We start from the raw sequence: 22407 nt of genomic DNA, 5'->3' as shown, positions 1-22407 counted from the left end.
TTCTGAAAGAGATCGTGATTTACTTCTTAAGGTATTGCTCCCAAAGGGAGACAATTTCTGCGTAAACATCCATTTTAGCAAATTTAATGTATTAATATTCCTCCAGTTCAAGGAATTCAGCGACTCTGTTAATCCAGAGTTGCAAGGTGGGAACCTCTGTATTCTTCCAATTTCTAGTGCAGTTTTTTTTTATTAAACTATAATGCCATCTATTTTGAGGGCATTTGGGGCAGTTTTAGAAAATGAAGCAGAGATCTGATCTCTGGTTAATTTTCTGACCGCTAACTGCTACTGCGAACTCACGGGAGCAATAACCAGCCACTTATAATGGCTGGTTAATTATCGTGCTCCCGCAAATGGGCAAATTTTCAATTTGTAATCTAGCACTTAGTATATACCATTTTACCAACGTTATATAAGAGGCATAAGAGAGAATGTATGTATAGTAGTGGTTTTGAATACAGCTCTTTTGCTTCAACTACATTTCTTTGGAGTAGCTGGAAATCAGTGAGAACCTTAGAAGCCAAAGAATAGTCAGCTGGAAACGTCTAAAGATTCTGGCAGGTTGGACTGAGCGTCTTGAAACTATGTGCAGCATAACATACATAACATCAGTTGGATTTTGGGTTGCCAACTTTTCTGGAAAAATTACTAGCCAGGCTCATTAGCATACATTTGCATAAATAATTATACAGTATAAATCAGGAACTCTTTTTTAAATAGTCATTTGTTTATAATTAGAGTCCAGTACACTTAAAAGAAACATGGCCATAATAACATCTTTATTTCTATATTTAATCTTTATTTTCAACTTTGACCTGAATCTAAAAAATCCCGGCCTTGGACTAGTTTCTATTGAGGTGGTAAAGATTGGAAACTGGAGGTAAAAACATTCATCTCCATTAAAGTCTATTGAAAATGTTTATGCTACTACCAATTTCCAAACTTTACCACCTCAAAGGAAACTTGGCTAATATCTGTAAAATACTGGCTGGGTTGCAACTCTAGTTGGATTGTTGGTGCTAATTAACTATTGTGGCTACTGTTTTAATTTTAGCTAACTATGCTTGCCTGTCGGAAGAAAGTCAATGCTGTTCAAAATTATATCTGTAGACAGTTTCCAGGGATGGAAAGTTAATTAAAAAATAGCCACATATATTTGAATTGAACTACCTGTTAAAAGAATTGCTAAAGCCAAGTGCAGATTGAAACTTATAAACAAGGGTGAAGTCCTACAAAAAAGTATGGGAACTGACCGACTTAGACAGCCTGCTCACTGCTGTTTTGTATGGTTTTTGCTATTATCAATAAAGGATTCGTTTTATCTACCTTGGTGTTTTGCATGACTCGCTGGCTTTTCGTTTTGGATTAACTCACCAACTTATACCCACCAAACAATTAATATTGGTTTATACGTACACAAACACACACACAGTATATATATATATATATATATATATATATATATATATATACTAGTTGATAAACCTGCCCCGAGGGCAGTCTATGTGTTAAAAATTCAACCCCCCCAAGCTACAAAAAAATAAAAAAGTTAAAATACAGAAAAAATCTAAGCTATCAAAAATAATAAAATTAAACCTAAACTAATACCCCCCTATAAAAATAAAAAATCCCCCCAAAATAACCCCCCCAACCTAATACTAAACTACCAATAGCCCTTAAAAGGGTCTTTTGTAGGGCATTGCCCTAAGTTTAACAGCTCTTTTACATTACAAATAAACAAAGTCTCCCCTATCAGTAAACCCCCCCCAAAATAAAAAAAAACTAACACTAATAAACCTAAACTACCCATTGCCCGAAAAGGGGTATTTGTATGGGCATTGCTCTTAAAAGGGCATTCAGCTCTTTTTCACTGCCCTTAAAAGGGCATTCAGCTTCTTTGCACATTGCTCAAACCCTAATCTAGAAAAAAAAAAAAAAACCCCAAAAAAAAACAACCTAACACTAAAGCCCCAAATAGGTACTCATGGTTTCGGAAGTCCGGTGGAGAAGATCTTCTTCCAGACGGGTCCATCATCTTCATCCACAGCGAAGGTGGCGCATGGGTCCGGAGCAGTCTTCCCAGATGTGCCAATCCTCGGCGGTGGTCCTCCGCAGTGTCGGCAGTCCTCGGGCATCGGCCCTCGGCGGCGGCGATGGTCCTCGGCGGCATGGAGGCTCCTCTTCATCCGATGTCTGTGGTATACTGAATATTGAATGTAAGGTACCGCAATTATTTTGGGGTACCTTCCATTCCTATTGGTTAAAATTTTCAAATCAGCCAATAAGATTTCAATAGCTCTCATCCTATTGGCTGATTTTAAAAAATTCAGCCAATAGGAATGCAAGGTACCCCAATAAATATGGGGTACCTTGAATTTAATCTTCAGTGTGCGGCAGACGATCGTATGAAGAGGCACCTCCGCCGAGGACCGATGCCGATGACTGCCGCCGAGGTTCGCCCCATCTTGGAAGATGGCTCTGGACCTCCGCTCTGTGCCGCCTTCGCTGTGGATGAAGATGATGGACCCGCCTAGAAGAATATCTTCTCCGCCTGACTTCAGGAAATGTGAGTAGCTATTTGGGGCTTTAGTGTTTTTAATTTAGTTTTTTAATTTTTTAGTGGGTTTTGTTTTTTTGAGATTAGGGTTTGGGCAATATGCAAAAGAGCTAAATGCCCTTTTAAGGGCAATGCCTATACAAATGCCCCTTTAGGGGCAATGGGTAGTTTAGGTTGGTGGGTGGGGGTTTTTACTATTAGAGGGGGCTTAGTAATTTTATATGCAAAAAAGCTTTTAAACTTGGGGCAATGCCTTACAAAAAAGCCCTTTTAAGGGCTATTGGTAGTTTATTCTTAGATTAAGGGCTGTTTTTATTTGGGGGGCTTTTTATTTTCAGAGGGATTAGGTTTATTTTTTATTTTGGATAGTGTTGTTTATTATTTTTTGTAATGTTAGCCTTTTTTATTTTCTGTAATTTTAGAAAAATGTAATTTTTTAGGTTAGGGGGCTTAGTAATTAGTTTTTCTTTCATGTAATTAGCAAGAGTCCATGAGCTAGTGACGTATGGGATATACATTCCTACCAGGAGGGGCAAAGTTTCCCAAACCTCAAAATGCCTATAAATACACCCCTCACCACACCCACAAATCAGTTTTACAAACTTTGCCTCCTATGGAGGTGGTGAAGTAAGTTTGTGCTAGATTCTACGTTGATATGCGCTCCGCAGCAGGTTGGAGCCCGGTTTTCCTCTCAGCGTGCAGTGAATGTCAGAGGGATGTGAGGAGAGTATTGCCTATTTGAATTCAATGATCTCCTTCTACGGGGTCTATGTCATAGGTTCTCTGTTATCGGTCGTAGAGATTCATCTCTTACCTCCCTTTTCAGATCGACGATATACTCTTATATATACCATTACCTCTACTGATTCTCGTTTCAGTACTGGTTTGGCTTTCTACTACATGTAGATGAGTGTCCTGGGGTAAGTAAGTCTTATTTTCTGTGACACTCTAAGCTATGGTTGGGCACTTTTATATAAAGTTCTAAATATATGTATTCAAACATTTATTTGCCTTGACTCAGGATGTTCAACATTCCTTATTTCAGACAGTCAGTTTCATATTTGGGATAATGCATATGAATAAATCAATTTTTTTCTTACCTTAAAATTTGACTTTTTTCCCTGTGGGCTGTTAGGCTCGCGGGGGCTGAAAATGCTTCATTTTATTGCGTCATTCTTGGCGCGGACTTTTTTGGCGCAAAAATTTTTTTTCTGTTTCCGGCGTCATACGTGTCGCCGGAAGTTGCGTAATTTTTGACTTTTTTTGCGCCAAAAGTGTCGGCGTTCCGGATGTGGCGTCATTTTTGGCGCCAAAAGCATTTAGGCGCCAAATAATGTGGGCGTCTTTTTTGGCGCTAAAAAATATGGGCGTCACTATTGTCTCCACATTATTTAAGTCTCATTATTTATTGCTTCTGGTTGCTAGAAGCTTGTTCACTGGCATTTTTTCCCATTCCTGAAACTGTCATTTAAGGAATTTGATCAATTTTGCTTTATATGTTGTTTTTTCTATTACATATTGCAAGATGTCCCAGATTGACACTGAGTCAGAAGATACTTCAGGAAAAACGCTGCCTGGTGCTGGATCGACCAAAGTTAAGTGTATCTGCTGTAAACTTGTGGTATCTGTTCCTCCAGCTGTTGTTTGTAATAAATGTCATGACAAACTTGTTAATGCAGATAATATTTCCTTTAGTAATGTTACATTACCTGTTGCTGTTCCGTCAACATCTAATACTCAGAGTGTTCCTGTTAACATAAGAGATTTTGTTTCTAAATCCATTAAGAAGGCCATGTCTGTTATTCCTCCTTCTAGTAAACGTAAAAGGTCTTTTAAAACTTCTCATTTTTCAGATGAATTTTTAAATGAACATCATCATTCTGATTCTGATAATGGTTCCTCTGGTTCAGAGGATTCTGTCTCAGAGGTTGATGCTGATAAATCTTCATATTTATTCAAAATGGAATTTATTCGTTCTTTACTTAAATAAGTCTTAATTGCATTAGAAATAGAGGATTCTGGTCCTCTTGATACTAAATCTAAACGTTTAAATAAGGTTTTTAAATCTCCTGTAGTTATTCCAGAAGTTTTTCCTGTCCCTGATGCTATTTCTGAAGTAATCTCCAGGGAATGGAATAATTTGGGTAATTCATTTACTCCTTTTAAACGTTTTAAGCAGTTATATCCTGTGCCATCTGACAGATTAGAGTTTTGGGACAAAATCCCTAAAGTTGATGGGGCTATCTCTACTCTTGCTAAACGTACTACTATTCCTACGGCAGATAGTACTTCCTTTTAAGGATCCTTTAGATAGGAAGATTGAATCCTTTCTAAGAAAAGCTTACTTATGTTCAGGTAATCTTCTTAGACCAGCTATATCTTTAGCGGATATTGCTGCAGCTTCAACTTTTTGGTTAGAAGCTTTAGCGCAACAAGTAACAGAACATAATTCTCATAGCATTGTTAATCTTCTTCAACATGCTAATAACTTTATTTGTGATGCCATCTTTAATATCATTAGAGTTGATGTCAGGTATATGTCTCTAGCTATTTTAGCTAGAAGAGCTTTATGGCTTAAAACTTGGAATGCTGATATGTCTTCTAAGTCAACTTTGCTTTCCCTTTCTTTCCAGGGTAATAAATTATTATCTCAACTGTTACTGGAGGGAAAGGAACTTTTTTACCACAGGATAAAAAATCTAAAGGTAAATTTAGGTCTAATAATAGTTTTCGTTCCTTTCGTCACAATAAGGAACAAAAGCCTGATCCTTCACCCACAGGAGCTGTATCAGTTTGGAAACCATCTCCAGTCTGGAATTAATCCAAGCCTTTTAGAAAACCAAAGCCAGCTCCCAAGTCCACATGAAGGTGCGGCCCTCATTCCAGCCCAGCTGGTAGGGGGCAGATTACGTTTTTTCAAAGAAATTTGGATCAATTGAATTCACAATCTTTGGATTCAGAACATTGTTTCAGAAGGGTTCAGAATTGGCTTCAAGATAAGGCCTCCTGCAAAGAGATTTTTTCTTTCCCGTGTCCCAGTAAATCCAGCGAAAGCTCAAGCATTTCTAAAATGTGTTTCAGATCTAGAGTTGGCTGGAGTAATTATGCCAGTTCCAGTTCTGGAACAGGGGCTGGGGTTTTATTCAAATCTCTTCATTGTACCAAAGAAGGAGAATTCCTTCAGACCAGTTCTGGATCTAAAAATATTGAATCGTTATGTAAGGATACCAACATTCAAAATGGTAACTATAAGGACTATCCTGCCTTTTGTTCAGCAAGGGCATTATATGTCCACAATAGATTTACAGGATGCATATCTGCATATTCCGATTCATCCAGATCACTATCAGTTTCTGAGATTCTCTTTCCTAGACAAGCATTACCAGTTTGTGGCTCTGCCGTTTGGCCTAGCAACAGCTCCAAGAATTTTTACAAAGGTTCTCGGTGCCCTTCTGTCTGTAATCAGAGAACAGGGTATTGTGGTATTTCCTTATTTGGACGATATCTTGGTACTTGCTCAGTCTTCACATTTAGCAGAATATCATACGAATCGACTTGTGTTGTTTCTTCAAGATCATGGTTGGAGGATCAATTTACCGAAAAGTTCATTGATTCCTCAGACAAGGGTAACCTTTTTAGGTTTCCAGATAGATTCAGTGTCCATGTCTCTGTCTCTGACAGACAAGAGACGTCTAAAATTGATATCAGCTTGTCGAAACCTTCAATCACAATCATTCCCTTCGGTAGCCTTATGCATGGAAATTCTAGGTCTTATGACTGCTGCATCGGACGCGATCCCCTTTGCTCGTTTTCACATGCGACCTCTTCAGCTCTGTATGCTGAACCAGTGGTGCAGGGATTACACAAATATATCTCAATTAATATCTTTAAAACCGATTGTACGACACTCTCTGACGTGGTGGACAGATCACCATCGTTTAGTTCAGGGGGCTTCTTTTGTTCTTCCGACCTGGACTGTAATTTCAACAGATGCAAGTCTGACAGGTTGGGGAGCTGTTTGGGGGTCTCTGACAGCACAAGGGGTTTGGGAATCTCAGGAGGTGAGATTACCAATCAATATTTTGGAACTCCGTGCAATTTTCAGAGCTCTTCAGTCATGGCCTCTTCTAAAGAGAGAATCGTTCATTTGTTTTCAGGCAGACAATGTCACAACTGTGGCATACATCAATCATCAAGGAGGGACTCACAGTCCTCTGGCTATGAAAGAAGTATCTCGAATACTGGTATGGGCGGAATCCAGCTCCTGTCTAGTTTCTGCAGTTCATATCCTAGGTATAGTCAATTGGGAAGCGGATTATCTCAGTCGCCAAACATTACATCCGGGCGAATGGTCTCTTCACCCAGAGGTATTTCTTCAGATTGTTCAAATGTGGGGACTTCCAGAAATAGATCTGATGGCTTCTCATCTAAACAAGAAACTTCCCAGGTATCTGTCCAGATCCAGGGATCCTCAGGCAGAAGCAGTGGATGCATTGTCACTTCTTTGGAAGTATCATCCTGCCTATCTCTTTCCGCCTCTAGTTCTTCTTCCAAGAGTAATCTCCAAAATTCTGAAGGAATGCTCGTTTGTTCTGCTGGTGGCTCCAGGATGGCCTCACAGGTTTTGGTATGCGGATCTTGTCCGGATGGCCTCTTGCCAACCGTGGACTCTCCCGTTAAGACCAGACCTTCTGTCGCAAGGTCCTTTTTTCCATCAGGATCTCAAATCCTTAAATTTAAAGGTATGGAGATTGAACGCTTGATTCTTAGTCAAAGAGGTTTCTCTGACTCTGTGATTAATACTATGTTACAGGCTCGTAAATCTGTATCTAGAAAGATATATTATAGAGTCTGGAAGACTTACATTTCTTGGTGTCTTTCTCATCATTTTTCCTGGCATTCTTTTAGAATTCCGAGAATTTTGCAGTTTCTTCAGGATGGTTTGGATAAAGGTTTGTCTGCAAGTTCCTTGAAAGGACAAATCTCTGCTCTTTCTGTTCTTTTTCACAGAAAGATTGCTAATCTTCCTGATATTCATTGTTTTGTACAAGCTTTGGTTCGTATAAAACCTGTCATTAAGTCAATCTCTCCTCCTTGGAGTTTGAATTTGGTTCTGGGAGCTCTTCAAGCTCCTCCGTTTGAACCTATGCATTCGCTGGATATTAAATTACTTTCTTGGAAAGTTTTGTTTCTTTTGGCCATCTCTTCTGCTAGAAGAGTTTCTGAATTATCTGCTCTTTCTTGTGAGTCTCCTTTTCTGATTTTTCATCAGGATAAGGCGGTGTTGCGAACTTCTTTTAAATTTTTACCTAAGGTTGTGAATTCTAACAACATTAGTAGAGAAATTGTGGTTCCTTCATTGTGTCCTAATCCTAAGAATTCTAAGGAGAGATCATTGCATTCTTTGGATGTAGTTAGAGCTTTGAAATATTATGTTGAAGCTACTAAGAATTTCCGAAAGACTTCTAGTCTATTTGTTATCTTTTCCGGTTCTAGGAAAGGTCAGAAGGCCTCTGCCATTTCTTTGGCATCTTGGTTAAAATCTTTAATTCATCTTGCTTATGTCGAGTCGGGTAAAACTCCGCCTCAAAGGATTACAGCTCATTCTACTAGGTCAGTTTCTACTTCCTGGGCGTTTAGGAATGAAGCTTCAGTTGATCAGATTTGCAAAGCAGCAACTTGGTCTTCTTTGCATACTTTTACTAAATTCTACCATTTTGATGTGTTTTCTTCTTCTGAAGCAGTTTTTGGTAGAAATGTACTTCAGGCAGCTGTTTCAGTTTGATTCCTCTGCTTATAATTTCAAGTTTTTTTTTTTTCATTATAAGATTTAAACTTTATTTTGGGTGTGGATTATTTTCAGCGGAGTTGGCTGTCTTTATTTTATCCCTCCCTCTCTAGTGACTCTTGCGTGGAAGATCCACATCTTGGGTAGTCATTATCCCATACGTCACTAGCTCATGGCTAATTACATGAAAGAAAACATAATTTATGTAAGAACTTACCTGATAAATTCATTTCTTTCATATTAGCAAGAGTCCATGAGGCCCACTCTTTTTGTGGTGGTTATGATTTTTTTGTATAAAGCACAATTATTCCAATTCCTTATTTTTTATGCTTTCGCACTTTTTTCTTATCACCCCACTTCTTGGCTATGCGTTAAACTGATTTGTGGGTGTGGTGAGGGGTGTATTTATAGGCATTTTGAGGTTTGGGAAACTTTGCCCCTCCTGGTAGGAATGTATGTCCCATACGTCACTAGCTCATGGACTCTTGCTAATATGAAAGAAATGAATTTATCAGGTAAGTTCTTACATAAATTATGTTTTTGCGTTGTGTGGGTTGGCGGTGTAGGAGTTAATAGGTTTATTAGGTTTAATGCATTGTGGGGTTTGGCGGATTAAGGGTTAATTGATGTATTAGGTAGTTTGCGATGTTGGGGTTGGCGGATTTAGGGGTTAATAATTTTACTAGTTTTTTTTTTGTTCTTAATACTTCGTGTGGGCAGTTATTTTTTTTTTTTTAGAAATCTTCGGAATCTAGCTGGATGCAGCTTCACTACATCCAGGTGAATTATTTTGGCTGCGCGCGCAGCCAACATTTTGTTGGCTGCTTAGCACTGCCAACATTCCTTTGAGGACCCATGCGCAACTGACGACATTGACAGACGCGTTACAAATGCAATTATAGTGTATATATATATATACTGTATATATAATCTATTTACTAATGAAAGAAAATGAAATCCAGTGAAGGGTTGAATGGTTCCACACAGTGCGGGTGATCACACAGCAGTACCGCTGACAGTCTAGCATTTAGTGTATTGTAGAGATTGTTACTGCCCATTACTAGAAGATCTCACTATCCCTCTAACTAGACTATGCTACAGCTCCTCCCACCAACAGAAGCAGTGTTTACTAAAGCAGTGATTTTCAACCTTTTTTTGCCAAGGCACCTTTTTTACATTAAAAAATCCTGCGGCACACCACCATCCCAAAATTTTACAAAATCACACACTGTAGCCTAATACAGTATATATCTTCTTACTTCTCATTGGCTGAAGGGTACCTATAAATCAACATTAGTAGGAAATGCATAACTGATACTGGTATGGTAGTTTAAATATAAACCTGGTTTACATCAACGTGAACATGTTTAAATGCTGATTTTCATAAGGATGATAATTATTTTATACAATGTCCCTTAAGTTGAAAATTGGTCCTTTATTGGTTTATATCCTTTGCTTGAACTGTATGAATATTTATCTATGCACATTTCTAACTGGTTTGTCTTTTTTTTAAAGTGCTTAGAGGTTTACAATCAAAGTAGCTAGAAACATTTCTAAATTATTTCCCATTATGAGATTTATTTTGGTAAATTCATCAGAGTAGAAAAAGAACTAGGATTGTCACAAAATTATTTGTATGCTGTCAAAACGGAAATACTGCTGCTTTTCTGTAAATTAGGCAGTAGATTAGCATGTTTTGTGGATTAAGTAGAAGTATTTTAATGTTCTATTTTTAATTGTTCTAGTAATTAATGCAGAAGGTTTGTTAATGACATTTTGGGTTAAGGAAAGTTAATTACACTTTGGCATCTGTCACTGTAAATTACTTCATCAGATTTCACTGGTGATCAGGAAGAAGACTTTTGGTATCTTTTTTAATCTAGGTCACCTTGAACAAATAATTGTCTCTGCCATTGAAGAACACCCTATTTGATCTTGTTTCAGTCTTATTTTTATTCTTTAACCTATAAACTAAATTTAATTTAAGCATGACAAATTTTTAAAACTATATGATTTAAAAAATTATTGCTCTAAAGTCAGAGAAGCTTGAAAAGGTTAATGGAGAAGTTAATATTGAACTGTAACTAAAATTTGATTATTGGTAATTTGAGAATAAAAACGAACATTTCTGAAGGTATGAAAATACTGCCCTAAATGCATGCTATTATTCTACTAAATGTTTTCAGTCCTAAATTGACATCAGAGTACATTGTCTAATATTTAATCTAATTTAGCAAGAGGTTATCCATCAAAAAAATGGATTTTACTGGACTTTATGTTTTCTAATTTAGTCTCAGAATAAGAAAAAGTTGTAGAGAGTGTATTGCAGATTCTGGGCCACATTACGAGCGAAAAGATGTTTACCGCGTCTGTTTGCCCGTGTCGGGTGTAGTGCTTGTATAGCAAGGTGAAAGTAAATTCGATCTCTTGAGCGCAATTGAAGTTAACGCACGTCGGGATAGCGCATCCTCAGATCTCTGGTTAACTGTTTTGTGAAACAGACAAACAATCTTTAAGGCAGCTCCAAAAAGACATCTACCTTCCCTGTACATAATTCGGTTTCTGACCTAATTCCAAGAAATTGAACAAACAAGGTGTTCCTTTTGTTTCCTCTGCCAAATTCATGAATATACTATTTCAAAGGTGAATGGTAGTATCTCTACACTGACTAGGAAAATTACCATTTATTTAACCAACAGCACCTCTTCCAATGATCCATTAGACAGACAGCTTGATGGTCTTCAGCTGACAAGCAATATGTTTGTCCAGCTTTCACTGTAGCATGCAGCTACTGTAATCTAGTGTGACAACAATAAAAGGATCGCTTAAGGTTGGTCAAGACTGCAAACAGTTTTATTTTTGATGGAGCTTTTGGAATGACTTGCATTAATGCAAAACATGCTGCTATGACTGTTCTGACTAGAAAAGTTAGTTTAGGACCCTTGGGTACTGAACATAATTTTCCTGGGGTACTACCTAGGCTTTCTGTCTTACCCACCATAAGGAAGTTTTCTTGAGTTTCCCAAGGATCCTTTAAAGGCAAGAGCTTTCTTGGTATGTGTAACAGACCTAGAAGTTATAGGAGTAATTATTATGGTACCTTTAGAGGAACAGAATAAAGGGATCTATTCTAACCTTTTTCATTGTTCTGAATAAAGAATGGACTTTCAGGCTCAATTTGAATCTCTAAACTAAACAAATTTATGAATGTTCTGACTTTAAGTCAGGAGTGTCCATTAATGTCTACCATAGACCTAAATATGCCTATTTGCTATCCATGTTCACAAAGATCTTTTAAAATGCCTCAGATGCTCCATCCTTAACATGCATTATCAGTTTGTTGTGCTTCATTTTGGTCCTGCAATGACACCAAGCGTGGAGTTCTTTTGTTAGTAGTGAGACCTCAGGGGATTGCAGTAGCTCCTTACCTAGATGACATTCTGGTACAGGCTACCTCTCTCCAGATGGCAAAGGAACATGTAAGCAATGTTCTTTATTTCCTTTGTATTTACAGTTGGAAAATCAACCCCCCAAAGAGCTCTCTAATTTCTCAAACCATGGTTTCTTTCCTGTGTATTATAATAGATTCAGATCAATGAAACTGTCTCTCACTAATTAACGCAGATTAAAGTTGCAGAAGGCATTTGCTCCAACTCACTTCTCTTCCTACAGTCCTGATGGTGGCAGACTTCCCAATAGTTTGTTCAAGTAGCCTCCTTTCTCCATCTAACTAGGGTAGTGATCACCATTGATGCAGCCTGTCAGGTTCAGGTGCTGTCTGGGGCTCACATAGCATGCTGGAAGTTTGGTCTTATCAGGGCTTTATAGAGATATCCCTTATTAATACAGGAGTCATTTTTGAGGTTTACCATCAGACAATTGCACTTCTGTGGTTTACATCAAACACCAAGGCTGCACTCAAAGTGTTTTAACGATGAGGTAGACCACATTCTGAATTAAGCAAAACGGCATCATTGCATGATTTGAGCACTCCATATTCCGTGTGAGCAACTTGGAAGAGTAATTGGAAAACCAGCTAGTAAGTGCTCAGCATACATAGGAAATCTTTAAAGACTGTTGTGAAAGGAAATTATATATATATATATATATATATATATTATATTTAGTTATATATATGTTTAGCCCATATGTAGCACATAAAAAAACATTTACAAAATACAGTTTATTCAACTTTTGAATGTCGTAGGAATGAATAAATCCCCCATAACTTTTATAAGACTGAGCAATAATAAAGTCAGTTAAAAATAATTGTCTCTGCAGAAAAGAAAAATATATTAAAATATGCATAAGTTAGCAGCAATACCATGCGGCTGTAAGGTAGTCATTGTGTTTGGTAAGGGTAAATACGCTAGAGACAAATACTTATTGATGGCAGAGCAGGGTCCTGAAATGTAGCTGGCAGATGGTTACCTGGCCAATAACCTATAACCTATTACTCCATAATAGTCTGTACAACCCCTCATTTGTAGTATGCTTCTTAAATACTTTAGCAGATGCTGGTAAAATGTTCCATCACCGTACACATAATCGTGTCCATTTAAAACTCACCTCCAGCCTCTCTCTGGATCAGTATGCAGGTAGAATACATTCCGTCATTGCTCAATAAGGTGCAAATGTTAAAGGGACGTGATAACCCAAACATTTTCTTTCATCATTCATACAGAGCATGCAATTTTAAACAATGTTCCAGTTTACTTCTACCATTGAATGTGCTTCATTCTCTTGGTATCCTTTGTGGAAAAGCATACCTAGGTAGACTGAGGAGCAGGAAGCGAGCAGCTTATTGGTGGCTGCACAAATATACCTTTTATCATTGGTTTACTGATGTGTTTAGTTAGCTCCCAGTAGTACATTGCTTCTCCTTCAATAAAGGATACCAAGATAATGAAGCAAAATTGATAATAGAAGTAAAATGGAAGGTTGTTTAACATTGTATGCTCTATCTGAACCAAGAAAGAACAATTTTTGGTTTTATGTCCCTTTAAACAAAAATAGTCTATTTCACACAATAGGTCTTTATCCGGGCTAATGACTGACAGTCCATTCTAGTTCTTCTTATATAGGCTGTATTTATGTCTTCCTCCAGAATCAACACCTCCAATCTCTTTCCGGATCAGTAGACAGGTAGAAAAAAGTTTAGACATTGTAAAAGCATCCAAGGTGGCTACCTCCTGAAGCTGGCTGAGAGAATGGCAGGAGTGTACAAAGCTGTAGAATTTAAACTATAAGATACTGTGTATACAAAAGAAACCAAAGGTATGTGCCTACTACCACAATCTTATTTTGTTTCAGCATTTCAGAAAAACAAGTTTCTTCCAAAACATACAGTAGTTCTCAAATGAAAATACTTAAAGGGACATTAAACCCACAATTTTTCTTTCATGATTTAGAAAGAGAATGCAATTTTAAACATCTTTCTAATTTACGTCTATTATCTAATTTGTTTTATTCTCTTGATATTCTTTGCTGAAAAGCATATCTAGATATGCTCAGTAGCTGCTGATTGGTTGCTGCACATAGAAGCCTCGTGTGATTGGCTCACCCATGTGCATTGCTTTTACTTCAACTAAGTATATCTAAAAAATGAAGTAGAATAAATAATAGAAGTAAATTGTAATGTTGTTTACATTTGTATTCTCTATCTGAATCATGAAAAAAAGATTTTGGGTTTAGTGGCCCTTTAATTTTCACTAATAAAAGTAAAGATTTGTTTTTTAGTACATACTGAAAATCAATATATGGTATGACCACCATTTTCCTAATGACCGCATTCACGCTGTCTGGCATTGATTCTACAGCTTTGTGCCAAATTTTACAATACATATGGTTACTCCAGGGCCCATATTTATCAAGCTCCGTACGGAGCTTGAAGGGCCGTGTTTCTGGCGAGTCTTCAGACTCGCCAGAAACACAAGTTATGAAGCAGCGGTCTAAAGACCACTGCTCCATAGCCCTGTCCGCCTGCTCTGAGCAGGGGGTGGGAGGGTAGTCTCTACACTACAGAAAAAATTAACCTTACAAGCTAACTGATGCTAACATGTGTAGTGCGCAGCTGCAATTAGCGGCCTTCTAATTGTCAAAAACGAATTGCAAAGCTATGCCGTAGTTGTCTGTAAATAATTTCAGTGAGAAACCCAGAGTTTAAAAAAGAAAAAAAAAAAAGTTATAAAATGTTTATACAGTATATGATTGTATTTGGCAATAGTGTCACCAAAGATACCAAAATGAGCCTAGAGCAATACCTTACTTTTCATAAGTAAATTAAATAAACAAAGACTCTATTTCTCTTTAAACGGAGTGATAGCAAAAATACCTTTGGCAATTTTTTCTCTGAAATTCCCAGTAGTAAAGGGGTTAAAGGGGCATGAAACACAAAATTCTTATTCAAACAGTGCATCCAATTTTTAAAAAGTTTTTAATTTACTTCTATTATCAATTTACTTTGTTCTCATGATATTCTTTGTTGAAGAGATATCAGAGTCGGTATAATGCACATTTCTGGAGCAGTAGATGAAAGGAAACATTGCTACCACCTACTATTTTTATAGCATAGCTCTAAAACTGCTGCCGTATATTGCTTAGTCACGTGTACACTCCTACACCTTTCTACCTGCTTTTTAACAAAGGATACCAAGAGAACAAAGTACATTTGATAATAGAAGTTAAACGTTTTTTTTTTAATTTTACACTATCTGAATCATGAATTTTTTTTGTTTGTTTTTTAAAGGGTTTTATGTCCCTTTAAGTCTATGATTGCCACCAAAAACATAAAATTTGATTTGTCACAAACATGACATTTGTTGTGAAATTTCCGCCCCATTTTAACCTCTTAAGGACATATGACAGAATTTTTCCGTCATAAAACAATTGAGCAAACTGAAAGCTGCGTCCTTAAAGGGTTAATTAACTCTATATGTAAAACATTCTCCCCAGCATCCAGGGAAACTCTCCCAAATCCAAGAGATTCAATATCCCTAAATCATACTTTACTAAAGGGACCCCCTGCACTAAATGAACCATTCCATTTAATAGATCTCCTACTCTAAAGGACATTCCATTCAATGCAGTTGTGCACCAACCAATACCCTGTGCAAAACCCCTGGGGCTTTCACCTATAAGTAGTGTACTGTAATACACGTTCCAGCTATAATCTGTACTTCCACAAAATAAAATGAGTTGTTCTGTCTTGATTGATACCCTTGATAAACATCTTCAGGTACTTCCAGCTACAGTCCTCCCATTAATGCGTCTTAATTTCTTTAAAAAATGTTTTACCAAATGCTAATTGGTTAAGTAACTGACCATTCAGGGTTAAAAATTGAGTGTACAATGTCACCAGTGAACCCTTCTTGAGCCAAATTGGTAACATGTCCCTATGAGTACATGCTAGTTCTTAAAGGGACGGGAAACCTCAACATTTTCTTTCATGATTTTGATAGAACATACAATTTTAAACAGCTTTCAAATTTACTTTTGTTATCAATTTTGCTTCATTCTTTTGTTATCCTTTGCTGAAGGAACAGCATTGCACTAATGGCAGCTAGATGAACTCATCTAGTCAGCCAATCACAAGAGACAAATGTGTGCAGGCACCAATCCGCAGCTAGCTCCCACTAGTGTAGGATATGTGCATATGTTTTTTTGAAAAAGGGATACAACGAACATTTGAAAATAGACGTTAATTTAAAAGTATCTTAAAATTGAATGCTCTATCTGAATCATGATTCACTTTCCTATCCCTTTTAACTTTTTTCTTAACATAGTCCACTCTATGACAATTTTAATTGTTAGACTAAAATTCTTTATTGCAAATACAATATTGTATTCCATCATAATGGAAGTTCTGTCTAAATAATTGCTATGCTATTTTTTAATTTGTTTTATTTTTTAATTATTGAAATATGAAAATGGAACAAAGAAGTTGAACCATTAGTTAATAAAAAGAAACTCTTTCCAATTGTTTGTGTTTTTCCGTCAGGTAATGGCCCTCATCATGACCGCTGCAACGCCTACAATGAAAGTAACATAGTGGATGGGGTTTATTGCTGTCCTGTGGGACATTGGATTGAAGGCACTGGACATACCAATGAGATGAAGCACACAACTGACTTTTATTTTCACATTGCTGACCACCAAGCAATGCACTTCTCAAGGTAAACATTAGAGAATATATTATTTTTATTTTCATATAGCAGCTAAGGACCTGGTTACCCATGACTAAAACATTTCTATTAAAATATTGACGTGTTTACTGCCCATTAAGGGCAAGATTACAAGTGGAGCACTATTTGACGCTCCCACTCGAACGTTAACTGCACTAGAAGTAAGTTTTTTGCATGAGTCGGGTAGCGCTCGTATTACAAGTTGAAAGTAAACAGTTTTCGCTTGTATGCTAACCCTACGTGCTTAGAAAGCCGAACTTTCAATACTGTGCTTGAGAGAGAACATTTTCCCCCATATAAGTCAATGAAGCAAAAAAGTGGGGGAAAAACACCCCACTTGCGCACAAACACAATCGCATATTCTCAAGTGCGCTAACCTTGAGAATATGAATATGTCACATTCCAATGTTCTTCACATAGAAGAATATGTTCTATTTATTCATACATATATATTTCTATATATACAGGTATATGATGGTATTTTGGTAAAATATATATTTATACCTATATATATATATATATATATATATATATATATATACATACATGATTATATATAGGAATATTTATTTATAAATACTTAGAACATATTCCCCTATGTGAAGAACATTGGAATGTGAAATATTTACAGTAAATACATAGTTAAAACTATTATTAAATATGAATATTGCATAAATATGTTTTTCCTTGTTTTCATCTACTTAAAGGGACATTAAACACTTTGAGGTGGCTGTATAAAATGATAAATCATATATATAAAAAATTTCTGCAATATACTTTCACAATTTTTTTTGTCCCCTTTTCCTGTAATTCCATTATGAAATTGTGAGTATTTCAGTTCCTGTTAGAAATGGAAATGCAGGACACTGTTATATTGCTCAAAGCCATTGGTTGCACACTCTAGTTACCTATTTATAACTGCCCCTAATTGGCCCCAGCAGAGAAGGTAATCTAAGTTACAACATGGCAGCTCCAATTGTTTTATAGATACTAAAACTTTACCTTTGTTTTGTCAATATTTAAACAGCTAAGGAAACTTTAAAAACTACATCTCCAAGTAATTCTCAGAGTAATCTTTTCTTTGAATGCATCATTCTATCTAGCATTTTAAGTGTTTAAAATGTCCCTTTAACTGCAAAGACTTCCAATGCACTTATATATATATATATATATATATATATATATATATACTGTATATACACACACAGTGGGGCAAAAAAGTATTTAGTCAGCCACCAATTGTGCAAGTTCTCCCACTTAAGAAGATGAAAGAGGCCTGTAATTTTCATCATAGGTATACCTCAACTATGAGAGACAAAATGTGGAAACAAATCCAGACAATCACATTGTCTGATTTGGAAAGAATTTATTTGCAAATTATGGTGGAAAATAAGTATTTTGTCAATATCAAAAGTTCATCTCAATACTTTGTTATATATCCTTTGTTGGCAATTACAGAGGTCAAATGTTTTCTGTAAGTCTTCATAAGGTTGTCACACACTGTTGCTGGTATGTTGGCCCATTCCTGCATGCAGATCTCCTCTAGAGCAATGATGTTTTGGGGCTGTCGCTGGGCAACACGGACTTTCAACTCCCTCCAAAGGTTTTCTATGGGGTTGAGATCTGGAGACTGTCTAGGCCACTCCAGGACCTTGAAATGCTTCTTACGAAGCCACTCCTTCATTGCCCGGGCGGTGTGTTTGGGATCATTGTCATGCTGAAAGACCCAGCCACGTTTCATCTTCAATGCCCTTGCTGATGAAAGGAGGTTTGCACTCAAAATCTCACGATACATGGCCCCATTCATTCTTTCATGTACATGGATCAGTCGTCCTGTTCCCTTTGCAGAGAAACAGCCCCAAAGCATGATGTTGCCACCCCCATGCTTCACAGTAGGTATGGTGTTCTTTGGTTGCAACTCAGCATTCTCTCTCCTCCAAACACGACGAGTTGTGTTTCTACCAAACAGTTCTACTTTGGTTTCATCTGATCATATGACATTCTCCCAATCTGCTTCTGGATCATCCAAATGCTCTCTAGCATACTTCAGACGGGCCCGGACATGTACTGACTTAAGCAGGGGGACACGTCTGGCACTGCAGGATCTGAGTCCCTGGCGGCGTAGTGTGTTACTGATGGTAGCCTTTGTTACGTTGGTCCCAGCTCTCTGCAGGTCATTCACTAGGTCCCCCCGTGTGGTTCTGGGATGTTTGCTCACCGTTCTTGTGATCATTTTGACCCCACGGGGTGATATCTTGCGTGGAGCCCCAGATCGAGGGAGATTATCAGTGGTCTTGTATGTCTTCGATTTTCTAATTATTGCTCCCACAGTTGATTTCTTCACACCAAGCTGCTTGTCTATTGCAGATTCAGTCTTCCCAGCCTGGTGCAGGTCTACAATTTTATTTCTGGTGTCCTTCGACAGTTCTTTGGTCTTCACCATAGTGGAGTTTGGAGTGTGACTGTTTGAGGTTGTGGACAGGTGTCTTTTATACTGATAACAAGTTCAAACAGGTGCCATTAATACAGGTAATGAGTGGAGGACTGAGGAGCCTCTTAAAGAAGAAGATACAGGTCTGTGAGAGCCAGAAATCTTGCTTGTTTGTAGGTGACCAAATACTTATTTTCCACCATAATATGCAAATAAATTCTTTCCAAATCAGACAATGTGATTGTCTGGATTTGTTTCCACATTTTGTCTCTCATAGTTGAGGTATACCTATGATGAAAATTACAGGCCTCTCTCATCTTCTTAAGTGGGAGAACTTGCACAATTGGTGGCTGACTAAATACTTTTTTACCCCACTGTATGTCTAAATTTGTAAACATATGTACAGTATTTATGTGTTTATATGTGTATATACTCTATGTCTGTAAATACATATATTCACATATAAATACATATGTACACACACATACATATCTATTATATATATATATATATATATGTGTATATATATATATATATATATATATATATATATATATACAGGGAGTGCAGAATTATTAGGCAAATGAGTATTTTGACCACATCATCCTCTTTATGCATGTTGTCTTACTCCAAGCTGTATAGGCTCGAAAGCCTACTACCAATTAAGCATATTAGGTGATGTGCATCTCTGTAATGAGAAGGGGTGTGGTCTAATGACATCAACACCCTATATCAGGTGTGCATAATTATTAGGCAACTTCCTTTCCTTTGGCAAAATGGGTCAAAAGAAGGACTTGACAGGCTCAGAAAAGTCAAAAATAGTGAGATATCTTGCAGAGGGATGCAGCACTCTTAAAATTGCAAAGCTTCTGAAGCGTGATCATCGAACAATCAAGCGTTTCATTCAAAATAGTCAACAGGGTCGCAAGAAGCGTGTGGAAAAACCAAGGCGCAAAATAACTGCCCATGAACTGAGAAAAGTCAAGCGTGCAGCTGCCAAGATGCCACTTGCCACCAGTTTGGCCATATTTCAGAGCTGCAACATCACTGGAGTGCCCAAAAGCACAAGACTGATTTTTCTAAGGTTTTATGGACTGATGAAATGAGAGTGAGTCTTGATGGGCCAGATGGATGGGCCCGTGGCTGGATTGGTAAAGGGCAGAGAGCTCCAGTCCGACTCAGACACCAGCAAGGTGGAGGTGGAGTACTGGTTTGGGCTGGTATCATCAAAGATGAGCTTGTGGGGCCTTTTCGGGTTGAGGATGGAGTCAAGCTCAACTCCCAGTCCTACTGCCAGTTTCTGGAAGACACCTTCTTCAAGCAGTGGTACAGGAAGAAGTCTGCATCCTTCAAGAAAAACATGATTTTCATGCAGGACAATGCTCCATCACACGCGTCCAAGTACTCCACAGCGTGGCTGGCAAGAAAGGGTATAAAAGAAGAAAATCTAATGACATGGCCTCCTTGTTCACCTGATCTGAACCCCATTGAGAACCTGTGGTCCATCATCAAATGTGAGATTTACAAGGAGGGAAAACAGTACACCTCTCTGAACAGTGTCTGGGAGGCTGTGGTTGCTGCTGCATGCAATGTTGATGGTGAACAGATCAAAACACTGACAGAATCCATGGATGGCAGGCTTTTGAGTGTCCTTGCAAAGAAAGGTGGCTATATTGGTCACTGATTTGTTATTGTTTTGTTTTTGAATGTCAGAAATGTATATTTGTGAATGTTGAGATGTTATATTGGTTTCACTGGTAAAAATAAATAATTGAAATGGGTATATATTTGTTTTTCTCCAACATTGGTGTGTCCGGTCCACGGCGTCATCCTTACTTGTGGGAATATCTCTTCCCCAACAGGAAATGGCAAAGAGTCCCAGCAAAGCTGGCCATATAGTCCCTCCTAGGCTCCGCCCACCCCAGTCATTCTCTTTGCCGTTGCACAGGCAACATCTCCACGGAGATGGTTAAGAGTTTTTTGGTGTTTAAATGTAGTTTTTTATTCTTCTATCAAGTGTTTGTTATTTTAAAATAGTGCTGGTATGTACTATTTACTCTGAAACAGAAAAGGATGAAGATTTCTGTTTGTGAGAGGAAGATGATTTTAGCAGACAGTAACTAAAATCGATTGCTGTTTCCACATAGGACTGTTGAGATGAAGTAACTTCAGTTGGGGGAAACAGTTAGCAGACTTTTCTGCTTAAGGTATGACTAGCCATATTTCTAACAAGACCATGTAATGCTGGAAGGCTGTCATTTCCCCTCATGGGGACCGGTAAGCCATTTTCTTAGTCAAGCAAACAGAATAAAGGGCTTAATATGGGCTATAAAACTGGTAGACACTTTTATGGGCTAAATCGATTGCTTTATTTGGGCATTTTATACATGTTTATGCTGATAATTCACATTTATAAACTTGGGGAACGTTTTTTAACGGCAGGCACTATGTTAGACACCTTTTCCAGTCAGGGAGGGCCTTCCCAGTTGTAGGCTGAGCCTCATTTTCGCGCCATTACCGCGCAGTTGTTTTTTGAGAGCAAGACATGCAGATGCATGTGTGAGGATCTGAAAGTAGCTGGAAAAGTTTCTAGAAGGCGTCACTTGGTATCGTATTCCCCTCTGGACTTGGTTAGGTCACAGCAAAGGCTATAGCTGGGACTGTATAGGGGTTAAATTTGTAAACGGCTCCGGTTCCGTTATTTTAAGGGTTAAAGCTCTGAAATTTGGTGTGCAATACTCTTAATGCTTTAAGACACTGTGGTGAAATTTTGGTAATTTGAACAATTCCTTCATACTTTTTCACATATTCAGTAATAAAGTGTTTTCTGTTTAAAATTTAAAGAGACAGTAACGGTTTTGTTTTAAAAGTTTTTTGTGCTTTATTGACAAGTTTAAGCCTGTTTAACATGTCTGTGCCTTCGGATAAGCTATGTTCTATATGTATGAAAGCCAATGTGTCTCCCCATTTAAATTTGTGTGATAATTGTGCCATAGCGTCCAAACAAAGTAAGGACAGTACTGCCACAGATTATGAAATTGCCCAAGATGATTCCTCAGATGAGGGGAGTAAACATGATACTACATCATCTCCTACTGTGTCTACACCACTTTTGCCCACGCAGGAGGCCCCTAGTACATCTAGCGCGCCAATGCTTATTACCATGCAACAATTGACGGCTGTAATGGATAACTCCATAGCAAATATTTTATCCAAAATGCCTACATATCAGAGAAAGCGCGATTGCTCTGTTTTAAACACTGAAGAGCAGGAGGGCGCTGATGATAATTGTTCTGTCATACCCTCACACCAATCTGAAGTGGCCATGAGGGAGGTTTTGTCAGATGGGGAAATTTCAGATTCAGGAAAAATTTCTCAACAAGCTGAACCTGATGTTGTGACATTTAAATTTAAATTAGAACATCTCCGCGCACTGCTTAAGGAG

The 22407-nt window shown here is 37.7% G+C and overlaps 1 protein-coding gene across 1 annotated transcript in view; it reads left to right on the top strand.

Moving 5' to 3' along the window:
- EPM2A (EPM2A glucan phosphatase, laforin) overlaps positions 1 to 22407 on the top strand; it is a 695864-nt gene that overhangs the window by 540423 nt on the left and 133034 nt on the right. Inside the window, exon 3 of the mRNA XM_053711843.1 lies at positions 16348 to 16522. Coding sequence (XP_053567818.1) covers positions 16348 to 16522 — 175 coding nt within the window. The remainder of the gene's footprint in view (positions 1 to 16347; positions 16523 to 22407) is intronic.

This window comes from Bombina bombina, chromosome 4, assembly GCF_027579735.1.
Source record: "Bombina bombina isolate aBomBom1 chromosome 4, aBomBom1.pri, whole genome shotgun sequence".
In the NCBI taxonomy this organism is placed as follows: domain Eukaryota; kingdom Metazoa; phylum Chordata; class Amphibia; order Anura; family Bombinatoridae; genus Bombina; species Bombina bombina.
The sequence above is the reverse complement of the archived record's forward strand: the minus strand, read 5'-3'. Positions and strand labels throughout refer to the sequence as shown.